Source organism: Triticum dicoccoides, chromosome 1A (assembly GCF_002162155.2).
Source record: "Triticum dicoccoides isolate Atlit2015 ecotype Zavitan chromosome 1A, WEW_v2.0, whole genome shotgun sequence".
Classification (NCBI taxonomy): Eukaryota; Viridiplantae; Streptophyta; class Magnoliopsida; order Poales; family Poaceae; genus Triticum; species Triticum dicoccoides.
The window spans coordinates 346695459-346708188 of record NC_041380.1 but is presented as its reverse complement, the minus strand read 5'-3'; the positions used below and the strand labels follow the sequence as shown (position 1 = coordinate 346708188).

Genomic DNA, 12730 nt, shown 5'->3' with positions numbered 1-12730 from the left:
AAAAGGCAAGGTGCACCTTAGATTGAAATCGACAAATTGCGTTTTGCCAGATGGATTCTTTAGAAAGATTCCCAGATAAAGTTCAGTATAATATTTAGTTATAATCTAAATAAAGGCGCATACGTGGGCGGGCAGGGGGCCCCACTACTTCTTCATTCAGGGGGCTAGCCTCATGACTTCCCACTAGGCGAGGGGTGCACCTAACCCACCTACTCACTCATCAATTACAGTGTTCAGCTGACTTGCACAGAAAGACCCCTATTGTTTAGTAATTTGGCGCCCCATCTTTTGATTGACTGTTGTCAACTAATCTTTTCAATGTTCAATTCTACTCTATGTTAGCACATTTCTGTGAATGCTATTTCGATCTAAGTGGTCCTATTCTCTGTCCCGTGCTAGGAAGCATTACTCCTCTTCTCATTCCAAATTCTTCAATAAGACCGATACGATTGATTGGTATGTGCGTTTCTCTTATTACTTTTTTGTATCCCCCTGTTCCTCGGATACAATTCGATCCTACTACGGCCAAATCTCAATTTGTGGAAAGCCTTCGATGGCTTCCTTATGAAAACATCCATTTGTATATGGGTATAGACGGTCTTTCATTATTCTTCGTGATATTGACCACATTTCTGATCCCTATTTGCATTTTAGTGGGTTGGTCTGGTATGAGAAGTTTTGGGAAAGAGTATATTACAACATTTCTAATTCGTGAATTTCTAATGATCGCCATGTCCTGCATGCTGGATCCTCTACTATTCCATGTTCTTTCCGAAAGCGTGCCAATCCCTATGTTGTGCGGAGCTGAGCATCTTCTATTCGCTGGGATCAAGCTTTTCCTCTGCAGGGGCCTTGTGCAGTAAACCCCCTACGGGCGGTCCCCCATCGTCGTAAAGTAGTAAAGGTCCCCGCGAAGCTTTCAGGAAGAGGGGTAGTCTTGTGCGTAAGCATAGCATTTCTGGTCGAACCACCGAACCACACATCTTTTTTTGGTGGGAGGGTACTCCGAGTAGTGGGTACCTCGTAGGACCTCGACCCGCCTACTCAGGTCTTGTATGGATATGCAGGAAGGGGTGCTCCTAGGTGTGTGTAGGGGGTGTGTTTGTTCGCGAGAATGAATTCCTCGTCAAGTCAGGGGGGTGGACACACTTGCGCGAATTCGGGTAACGACTACAAGGGATAAAAATAAAGGAAACTATACCCGACCAGGGATGGACGTAAACTCGTAAGCTACCGAGGGTAGGGATAATCGTCCAGGTCTTATTTAAAAAAAAGCCGCCCCGCCACTGCAGGCAGGTTAGTTCCTCTGTCGTTGCCGGAGAGTTCTTGGCGAAGAGACCTTAGGATAAGTTGCTAATACAAACAGAGGGGAGGATCGACCCGTTCAGTAGAATTCCGAAGAAAGACTATTGGCAGCAGGTGGAGACATTTCTTTGGCCCCCTTCCAAATAAATGCGGGCAGGGTAGAGCTCGGCAGGGGGTTCGAGAATAGCGTAGGGTTTTTGACGGTCGGGTCCCCTACCACTAGTCCGGCTAGCCTTCTTTCGGGCAGGAAGCAGGCCTAAACGACGGGCGGGCATCTCCCGCTACGCAAGCAGCATTGTTCGCCACCACCCGAGAAGCAAAAGATTCGAGAGTCAAGGCGGAAAAGACAAGGATAGTGGTCTAATGACAAGGGCCGACGACGGAAGCTCGGGACGGAGCCGTATGATGCGGAAGTCTCACGTATGGTTCCCTGAGAAGGGAGTGGATGCCCACTGGAGCTTCGACCAACTACCACCGGTCAATTTCGCTTTGGGGCCACCCCTGGCTCTACCATCATTATAGGGGTATGGGGTTCGAGACAGAGAAAGATCAAGGCAGCATATCAGTTTTTCCTATATACTTTACTGGGATCCATTTTTACGCTATTAGCTATTCTGTTGATTCTTCTCCAAACAGGAACCACCAATTTACAAATTTTATTAACCACTAAATTTAGTGAGCGGCGCCAAATCCTTCTATGGATTGCTTTTTTCGCCTCTTTTGCCATCAAAGTGCCTATGGTACCAGTTCATATTTGGTTACCCGAAGCCCATGTAGAGGCACCTACGGCTGGATCCGTCATCTTGGCTGGAATTCTTTTAAAATTGGGAACCTACGGGTTTTTAAGATTTTCAATACCCATGTTTCCCGAAGCGACACTTTGTTTCACTCCTTTCATTTATACTCTAAGCGCGATTGCTATAATATATACTTCCTTGACCACTTTAAGACAGATCGATCTTAAGAAGATCATTGCCTACTCCTCAGTAGCCCATATGAATTTGGTGACTATTGGTATGTTTAGTTGGGCGGCGGCCGTTAGGTCACCTATTTTGAGTTATGGACACACAAGCAAGGCCAAAACATGTGTGCCGGGCATGCGACCCATCAACCTACTATCAATAGGGGAGAAAACTTAGCATGTCGCAACAAAAGCGTCTATTCGAGGTGTCAGCAAAACACCGCCGTCTGTTCCTAAAACAAAACCCCTTAGCGCCCCGGGACGGGAGTGGGGGACGACCCTACGCAGACAGCAGCAGCACCGGCTCTACGAAGTCCGAATCGAATCTTTCGGTTGGCTTTCTCGTGAATAAGAATTGTTGGGCGCGGCGAAGCGAGCGCTTCTAGCTGTTTCGCTTGCTTCTTTCTTATTGTGGCGGCTATTATGGCGTGGCTGAAATGAACGAAAAGCGAGATGATTCAAATCGATTGATAGATGGCCTGATCTTTTCTGATAGATCGAAAGGTTTTCTATCAATAATAAGGGTTGACCTCTTTCTATCTATTGATGATACGAGATATCTATCTATTCTGGATCCATCAGAAAGAAATCGATATGTATCTGATTTTTTCTACATCGTATGTAGAGCGCCCAAGCGTTTGGCCAGCTCAGTTCTATTATCCATCGGTCCAATGCACTGGCTCATCTCATGGAGGGAAAAAGCAAATGTAGTTAGTTGTCTTGTTGTTGTCCGCCGCCTCGACACATTCCCCGGCATCGTCCCACACAGAAAGAAAGAGCGTGCAGCCCCGGCCCGACCTGTAAGGCCGCTAACGTAAAGCGAGGAGTTGAGCCTGAACTGGCGAACCGAAGTCACTTTCGTAACCATACTTCCTACAGCTAACACGTGTCCAGTCCAGCGGGAACGCGAAGTGCAAACGAACGCGAGCTGCTATACCGAATCCCCCGCTGGCCATCAGGGACCTAGTGGTAAGGCCATGATCCGTAGGGGAAGGGATCACTCATTCTTCTATTGGGGACATGTGCACGAACGACAACTCCAAACGTCAGACATCCGCCGCCTATACCTACCATTTAGGTGGCACCAGCGAGATCTAGCTAAGGTAAGGAACTTCGTGTCGCGGCTGCTCCACTCCGCTGCGGTCTTTTGAACTGAACTTCGTTGCCTTCCCGCGCGCGAAATGAATGGGCACTGTGTCGTGGGTCAGTTTTGGGGCGGGGGGCAGAGAGAGACCAGAAGAATGATTCATTTGGATCGACGAGCCATTTCGCGAATCAATAGAATGTCTCTCTATCCATATCTATTCTATCTTTATATGACAGGCCATAAAAAAAGAAGTATTTTTTTATGGCATGCGGGATGATCGCGCCTAGTAGCCACATATCAGCTGTGCTCAATATGCGGGATTTCCGTTTGGATCAGATCTTTCGCTTTGACGAATTTGGACCTAGCGAAAAGGACTCTAAGCCTTCGCGCAAACAAGCAAAGTAGAAGCAAGACGAGGAAGCGGAGCTGTCGTAGAAGTAGCTTCCCCCGACAATATACAATACAACAGTAGCGACCATGAATAAAAAATCCCCTTGTTTAACGAGTTCGCTGCTTTTCCCAGGCCGGAGAAGGGCAACTACTTATTGATTGATCGCCTTTCTTTGATATGTGTTCAATTTAGTACAATACAAACTAAAACTAGATCAAAGCGGAAGGGCCACTCACTATCGAAGCTATAACTAGAAAAGCCCTAGCCAATAGTTTAGTAGTCGGCCAAACCCCCATGCTCATGACATGTTCTTGATATTGATTGAGTTGGAGGGAGTCAGAGACTACCACGAAATCCTTCCATAGTCACCTCGGTGACCTTCGTCACCAAAGCGTCACGACAGTTTCCAAGACCCCTCATATAATCTCCAGTGGGGATCAGTTGGAGCACGTAGGAATGCCGACCACTACATAAGCCGCTGGCGGAGAAAGCTCGAAGAGCTTCCCTTCATTCGCTTCGCGGGAGTCGCACACAGCACATAGCTGGAAGTCAGAGGGCCCGTACTACCTGCCTAACCCTTCGCTCCGAGGGACCGTAGAACGGAAAGCGCCTTCTAAACAACTCGGCAGAAGGGAAGGGGCCTATGTATTTGCATGACCCCTGCGGATTTGACCCTACCTACACCCGGAGCCAATCCCCTAGCGGTCCTGCCACCACGCCGCAGAACAGGAGCTCGTGTGGAACCTTGGATTTCTAGCGTAACTGCGGTGGAAGGTATCAAAATATTACGGCCGCATAACATAGGATATACGCTAAGGTCGGTCAAAATATGGACACCCGAAGGGCCCGACGCGCACAATCCTATCCTATCTGAGCCCGTCATTGCATGCACTTCAGACAGCCATCCGTAGCATCATAAGGAGCACCTCCCTTTCGAGGTACCCAAATGGAACGGTCTTTATTTGTGTTGTTGGTTGGTCTTTCTCAACGTGGTCTATAGCACGAAAAACCATTCTTTACAAGATAGGGCCGTTCACATGAAAGAAAATACAAAATCCATTCTTCATGGTCGGGCGCATTTCTCCAAATCCTCCAGGATCACAAGTGGAACGCTAAGCAAGGGTGGGGAGGCTGCGAGCTCCGCGTCGAATAGAAAGAAGCAAGCAGGGGGTGTTACCGTAGCGCGCCGGAGAGCAAGCGTAGGCAACCAAACTAAATAAGGCAACAAAAGTAGCTAGCTAGCGTTTTTAAGCTGGCTGCCTTTTCTAGCGCGCGTACTCTTCTGTGGAGTCGCACGGAACGAGCCTTGTCTTCCCTCCAACGACTAGCTCCCTTTTCTTGTTCCGGTCACCCTTCTCTTGCCGTGGAAGGACTTTTGCCTGTGGTGTGGTCCAACCCGTGGGCGGAGTCGCCCTCATCCCCCCATTGCTCAGTGCTCCCTGCAGCTTCGCTGGGCTTTACCCGCGTGGGCGTGGGCTTCTATAAGAGAATGAAAAGCTCTCTTTTTACAATAAAACGCGAACCGCGCGGAGCCCACCCTTTTTCGTTTTCTGCCGCCATTGGGTGGCCGCAGGGGAAACACAGCCCGGCCGCCTCTCGGGAAAGGGGGGTGGGCCTACCTATCCCGAGGGAGCAGCTGAGAGGTTCCATATGCCGAGTCGAAGGGCAGAACTTCAGTGCGTGATCATAGTATGTCACCTCGTCTCGTCCTCGCAGCATCGAAGAGTACCTATGCACTATGTTCCGGTTCACTGATAAGGAAGATAGAGTTGGGGTGGGGGTCTACGATGTGATACTATAGTATGCCCCGGGGAGAAAGATGCGCAACTCAAACCGGAAGCAGGAAGCGTGTTGTCAAAAATGTTGGAGGTTACCAGATCTCTGAGACTACCATCGATCCGACAGAGCGGAACGACCAGAAAAAGAAGTGGAGTTAGAAAGCCGTATGATAGGTGGTAACTATCTTGTACGGTTCGGGGGGTAAGCGGCGTACTCTGGGGGAATATTAGGCTCTATCGAACATACAGAGAATTGGAGGTAGCATTTTACTTATGTTAAGTCATGGACTGGTTTCTTCAGCCCTTTTTCTATGTGTTGGTGTTCTATATGACCGACATAAGACTCGACTTGTTAGATATTATGGAGGTTTAGTGAGCACCATGCCGAATTTCTCTACCATTTTCTTCTTTTTCACTTTAGCCAATATGAGTTTACCCGGGACTAGCAGCTTTATCGGGGAATTTCTAATCTTAGTAGGAGCTTTTCAAAGAAATAGCTTAGTAGCCACATTAGCCATGCTTGGGATGATTTTAGGCGCGGCGTATTCCCTTTGGCTATATAATCGTGTGGTTTCTGGAAATTTAAAACCCGATTTCCTCTATAAATTCTCCGATCTAAATGGCAGAGAAGTTTCCATATTTCTACCTTTTCTTGTTGGAGGGGCGACCGTCCGTTGAACTACCAAAAAAGGGTAAACCAATGTGATCATGACATTGTAGGTGCTTGCGATGGGACGTATGCGACTTCCCTCATAAGTAATGGGTGGCATAGCCCGTAGCAGAAGTCCCCTTTTTTATCCATTTCTTTGTTACCCCAGAGGGGCTCACCCTGGTGGGACCGAGAGAAAGAAAGGACGGGGGGGCGACCATGCATGGCACTTCTCGACCGTGTCTCCAAGGGACAGTTGAACGAGTGACTCATGAATGTTGTCGGGTCGGACGAGCCAATAACTCGAACGTGTTCGGTCAGTTTTTTGAGCAAGAATCACAGCGTTACCTTACCTTCACCATGATACGGACTCCAAGTTCTTATGGCAGAGCACGAGGAGTTTCCTTCAATATGATGATGAGAATGGAAACCAGAAGCACGACTGGGTCTTCGTAGTCTGAGATCATACTTATATATCAGTCACAGTAACGTAAGCATGAGACTTTTTGGTAGTACCGATGAACCAGATGGCCGCGGCGAGGGAATTTGGGACGGAGGACTCGTAATATCTCTATAGATCTGGCAAAAGCGAAAGACCCCTAATGTCAGGGGCTGACCACTGAGCTCACTCAGGCCCCGCTGGGCGGGCCAGAGTGGGTGCGAGCTGGAATTGCCATAGCTTATGGTTAGAGCAATAGGAAAGGGCCCAGCAGAGAGAATAGTCAGGATAACGAGCGCGGAGCCCACTTGGCAGGCGGCAGGAGCAGCGGGCAAGTGCTTGCTTGGTAGTCCAACAACCCTGTGAACCGGGCGGGGCACTCGACGAAAGGGGGGCACGCTGAGCAAGTACGCAAAATTGGCCCTGCGGAGCTTTCAAAAAGAAAAGCAAGGACCACTACGGGAGGTCGAACCACGGACCGGAGGTAGTAGAACGTGATCCGCACCGGTCAATATTGGATCAAACAATAGGGGACCGTAGCACTGACCTTTTTTTTTCAAGACAATAGGTATTGTTCCCTACCGAGACAAGGGACACTCTCAACGGATCCTCCACGCGCTGGGCATACCATAGTTCTTCCGTGCGTCTTTATCATGGCGGAAACAGAACAAGAGGGAAAGACCCGGCCGACTCGCCCAGGGCTCGAGGGCGAGCCATACAAGAGTGAGTCGAATTCTGTTTACATTCTCGGTTTGGGTTCGGGCCCCTCTCGATCTTTTGCATATAAGGGAAGGGGGAAGGAGTCTAAATCTATGGACATTAATGAACCACCATTGATGGACGTTGCACATGACACGAGAAATTCGACTCGACGGTCCGGTGCTAATAGAAGTCGCTTACTCTCCGTCTAGCGAAGGTGCCAGATCCTTAAAGTAAAGTATCTATCAGCCTAGTGTACCAACCACGTGGTATGACGGGCACTCAAAGACCTGGCGAATGAGGGCCCACCCCACCCAAGAGCGCTTATGTCATATGGGAACTCTCGGCTAGAAACAATCCTTATGGTTTTTATATCCGGTTAGAATAATAAGAAAGAATCAAAGTCCAGGTTGGTTGGTGAGCCTAGTGATAGGAGACTATCTAGCTTGGTTCGGAGAGCACTTGTTGGGTTTCAGATTCGTTTTTTGCTAAATGTTACGGCCTAAATGCTGAACTATTGACCCTACGGATGGGTGTTCACTCCAAAGTGTTCCCGGACTGCATGCATACATCCGTAAGTAACTTAGTGCAACATGGCAAATTTCATTGAGAGGAATCAGCAAAGAAAAGAAATCTTCTCCGGGTGATCAAGTTCCTTTTTCGGTCTGGTCCACGTCTTTGCTTTCTTCAGAGGCCCATTTTCCTGGGCATCAGTGAGTGGAATACTTAACAGTGAGTACATTCTTATGTAGATTCCATTGCTCGAATGGGACTTGTTTGTTGGCACCGACCTCGATAAGAAGCAAGGGAGTGGTGCCGAAGCAAATGGAGCTGCAGAGCCGTTTGTTTACCAATCCGCCAACTTTAGCTAGGAAAAGTGTAAGAGACCGTGCATCTTCATGTAAATAAAGGTAAATAATCTCAGAAACAGTCAAGAAACCGGGAATTTTTTATTCCATTTCTTAGCCAGGGCAAGCCCTACCGACCTACGACCGGAGAAGATGTTGTGTTGTTTGTATCACTTGCTAGAGATAGAGAAGCTAGAACATGAACTGCCCGGGAGGGTTCAAAGAATGAGGTCTTGACCTTTGAGCTGGATCTCATCTCATTCTAGCACATACTACGAGCGATTGACTTAAAGAATACAACAAATGGTTGTGGGGTTATCTTTGTACCCTGTGACTACAACCACAAGGTCCGAATCAAGCGAAACGGCTGAGGCGCAAGCCCTTTTCTCGCCACTACTCTGTGTACCCAAAGTCAGCAACCTTTTTGGCACGCTGGCTAGCAAGTTCATTGCTTCAATGACATGAATTCAATCAAGTGGACAAATCCTATCCTGGAAAATATGGGCAATCAGCTGGAAACTCAATAGTCTTACGCAGAAAGCACTCAACCGGCCTTCCTCTTCTGAATTATATGAATGACAGAAATCAGTCCTCACTTGTATTAACTTCATGAGTGAAGAGATAGACAAGGTGGTGAAAAGCATGAAACCAAATACTGCTCCAGGTCCAGATGGCTTCTCTATTAGCTTTTTAGAGCTTTTTGGCCCCAGTTGAGAGATATACTAATATAAATGCTTCAGGAGCTATATCATGGCAGGTTGAACTTGTCCAGACTAAACTACGGTGTCATTTCTCTACTGCCAAAGATTAAGGATGCTAATAGTATCCTACAGTATAGACCCATATGTGTTCTAAATTTTATGTTTAAAGCTATTACCAAAGCTCTGACACTTAGATTTACTCCTCTGGCTCGACAAGTAATCACCTCTCTTCAGACTGGATTTATTCCTGGGAGGTACATTTTGGATGGATGTGTAATTCTTCATGAAGTTTTGCATGAGTTGAAAACCTCTCACTCTGAAGGAATTTTGCTTCAGTTGGACTTTGAAAAAGCTTATGATAGAGTTCAATGGCCTTTCTTGGCAGAGGTAATGCATAGGAAAAACTTCCCTGACAGGTGGATAGATTGGATTAGACAAGCAGTGGAAGGAGGCAAAGTGTGTGTGAATATGAACGGAGATTAGCGAGAATATTTCTCTACTTTCAGAGGTTTGAGGCAAGGAGATCCTCTTTCTCCTTTGCTTTTTCACCTAGTAGGTGATGCACTATCTGCAATTTTGGATAGAGCTAAGGAAGCAGGTGTGATTAGAGGTTTGGTACCACATCTGATACCAGGGGGGATTAGTCATTTGCAATATGCTTCTGATACTTTGCTTTTTTTGCATAATGACATGGAGTCTATTACTGGATTCTAATTCCTTCTCTACTGTTTAGAGGAAATGTCTGGCATGAAAGTCAATTACTTAAAGAGTGATATTTTCACAGTAGGGTTGAGTGTAGAGGAGGAGCAGAGGGTAGCTGATATAATTGTGAGATAAGCAAATTTCCAATAAAATATAATATCTGGGATTACCAATCAGCAATGACAAGATCTCTTCTAATGATTTTTTTTTCATTAAAAGGTAGAAAAGAAGTTGGACTCTTGGCAATGCAAACATTTCTCTTATGGAGGAAGAGATATATTGATCAATGCATGTTTATCAAATGTCCCTATGTACCTTCTGGGTTGCTACACTTTGCTTGTCAAAATACAGAAAAAAGTTGATACAATAATAAATCACTTCTACTGGGAGTAAGAAGAAGAAATTTCACATGGTCAGATGGGAACACCTATGCACCCCTAAAGATTATGGTGGTGTGGGCTTCACTGATATGAGAGTCAGAAACATTTGTTTACTGTCAAAGTGGCTGGAGGAGGTCAATTAACTACTGGAGCTTACACTGCAGATACTACTTATTAAAGGGCACACATTTCAAGACACCTTCAAGCTACTGAAATTGGAAAGCAATGATGTTATACTGGGTTATGATTGGCTATATTGTCATAGTCCAATCAATTTAGATTGGAAGGCCAGAACAATGAGTATTTGTCACAATGGGCAAGAAACCATTATTCTTTCTGACAGCAGCAATACTACTCCAACATTGTTAGACCCTGATAAGTTTCAGAAGGAAATTGATAAAGGAGTTATGGGCTACTATCTTTATCCCTTATCTTGTGACTCTGCTGATACTGATGATGAAAATACTTTGGAGGAACTTAACTTGGTATAGTGAGCCTAGCAGGCGGCGGGAGTCCCGTACGATTGCTTGCATTTATCTGGAATTGAACTAGCCCTTGGGAAAGGTAGACATGAAGGTACCATGATTTCTCACTTTATAGAAGCGTTAGAGCTCGGCTGACACAGTGATCGAAAGCTGTGCAACCAAAACAACTTGAAACCGCCCATGCACCTTTTGCTTTTCCTGATATCGTCCCTTCGGGTAGTTGGATATGAGCACATTCAAATTGGAATTCTTCTGATCCCAGATCCAATAGAAGTTTTGAGGTAAGAGGTACCGTGAGCAGATTTCTTTGTTCGATACCCAATTTTTGATCTCGCAAGCAAGGAAATCGAAGAATAGCTCAGTATTATTATGTCTCCCTCCGATAATGAGTGGTAGTGAGCTCTGCCCTAGAGAATGAAGACTCCAAGCAGCATCTCAGTCTCGATATTTGCCTTTTCGGGAGACGACTTGTGATAAGCAAGTCAGCCATGTCCTAAAGAAGTAGTGGGAGTGGATGGTTATAAAGGAAGACGCATGTGTATTACGGAGCGGAGAAGCTTTAGAGAAAGTTCTACCTCGCGGGTGAAACCATAGATTGGAAGGTGTAGGTCACTCACACGTGTAAACAAAGCGAAATCATAGAGCATAGCTCATTTGTAATGCCCCTGTCCAAACTGACCACAGGATTTAGGTCGTCCCTCCCAATCAAAAGAAGGAGGGTTCTGTTCATCTTCCGCTGCCACTCCAGGCATTGGAGCGGGATTCGGATGCCGCTCTTGACTGACCACAGCTTCCGGGGGAGCGGTCTACTCCCGGGATGCAGAGGCGTCCTCACAGTCAACCAGAAAAGCTTTGAATAGCTCTTCCAAGTTAGTGGATCCGGAGGGAGGCATTGAAGGGCCTGGGTCCCCCATTCCGTCCCAGTCGGACTCGGAGCGAAGCATCTCCCAACAAGATTCAAAAAATTCATTATCCCCAACCTAGGGCTGGTCGAGTATGAAGAAAAGACCTATATGGGATTCAGATTACCGAAATTGGATTTCCTTATTGATCCATATGTCGCTTAGACTTTACTTTTCCCCTTTCCTCTATTTGTTCGATAGGGTCTTCATCTCCGTGTAAAAGCAAACTCTCCAAATTTATGACCAACCTTTCCTTCAGTGATCTTACAACGAACAAGAGTTTTTCTGTTGTAAATGAGTATGGAGCAATCAACGAATTCTGGCGAAATAGAAGATCTACGTGACCAAATTTTCCTGCTCCTCATACTTTCTCTACTATGCCTTTTTTCGTGAACTACTAAATGACTCCTCTTGCTCCAAGCTCCCTTTTTTGCCTTCTCGTTCACATCCTCGTTCAATTGAAACAAGCTTTCAATCAATACCTGCAGGCACATTATAGAATTCCTATATGGAAATTCATTTGCGGAAGACCTCCATTCAAACATGAGAAAAGCTTCTGGGCCTGTCCAAGATGGGATGGGAGAAAAAAAGCTAAAAAATCTGGATTGTGCATTGGTCGGGATCTCTGTAACAAGTAGGTGAACGGTGATGATCAAAACCAGGAGAAAGATCTGAAAAAGGGGACTTGGATAGGATTTTGACCACGATCAAAAGATAGGAGGGGTTCTCTTTCTTTCATCACCGTCAAAAGCAAAGGCTACCAAAAAAACCTTTACTATCATGGAGATCGTTAAAGAAAACATGGATCCAAATGCCAAAGGGGGGAAATGGTGGAAAAGCTTCTCAAGGCCTTGTGGGGACCCCGACTCGCAAGTCGTGATCACCGAATGCACGTGTACAGTGATCCCAGAGATCAATGCTCACTGAACACACAGAAGCTGAATAACAAGAGTCTTACATCCATACATACCGTCTTACACAAATAGTGACCAACATGGTCAAGTCTTACATCGATAAAGCCTTAAGGGCTGAACATCAAATGAAACATAGCAGCGGAAATCGTCGTCGATAAGTAGAACCCATGCCATCTGCCTTAACCCTACAGGCAATCTGACTGGGAACGTCCTAGTTCGCATGATCGTCTCCAAAGAACTCTTCTTCGAACTCCGGTTCTCCCATGCCTGGTCAATTAAATAACCAGTGGCAAGCCAATGAGTACTTTGAATGTACTCGCAAGCAACCCATGATTTGGTTCAAGGTACAGTAATGCATGACATAGGTAAAGTTTTGCATAAAGCTAGTTTTGAGTGCAGGACATGTTCAACATCCTATAAAGCATGCATCAAGAGAATTCAAGTAACCATAAGATCTGGTCACAGATATCAACATAAATAGAAAGGGGC

General features: G+C 46.2%; 1 protein-coding gene across 1 annotated transcript; it reads left to right on the top strand.

Moving 5' to 3' along the window:
* Positions 1–237: 237 nt before the first annotated feature.
* Positions 238–7919, top strand: LOC119272111 (NADH-ubiquinone oxidoreductase chain 4-like). The gene is made up of 4 exons (XM_037553692.1): positions 238–796; positions 1817–2342; positions 5754–6181; positions 7829–7919. Exons 1-4 carry the CDS (start codon positions 336–338, stop codon positions 7917–7919), a joined length of 1506 nt encoding a protein of 501 aa, XP_037409589.1. The 5' UTR covers positions 238–335.
* Positions 7920–12730: the final 4811 nt, after the last annotated feature.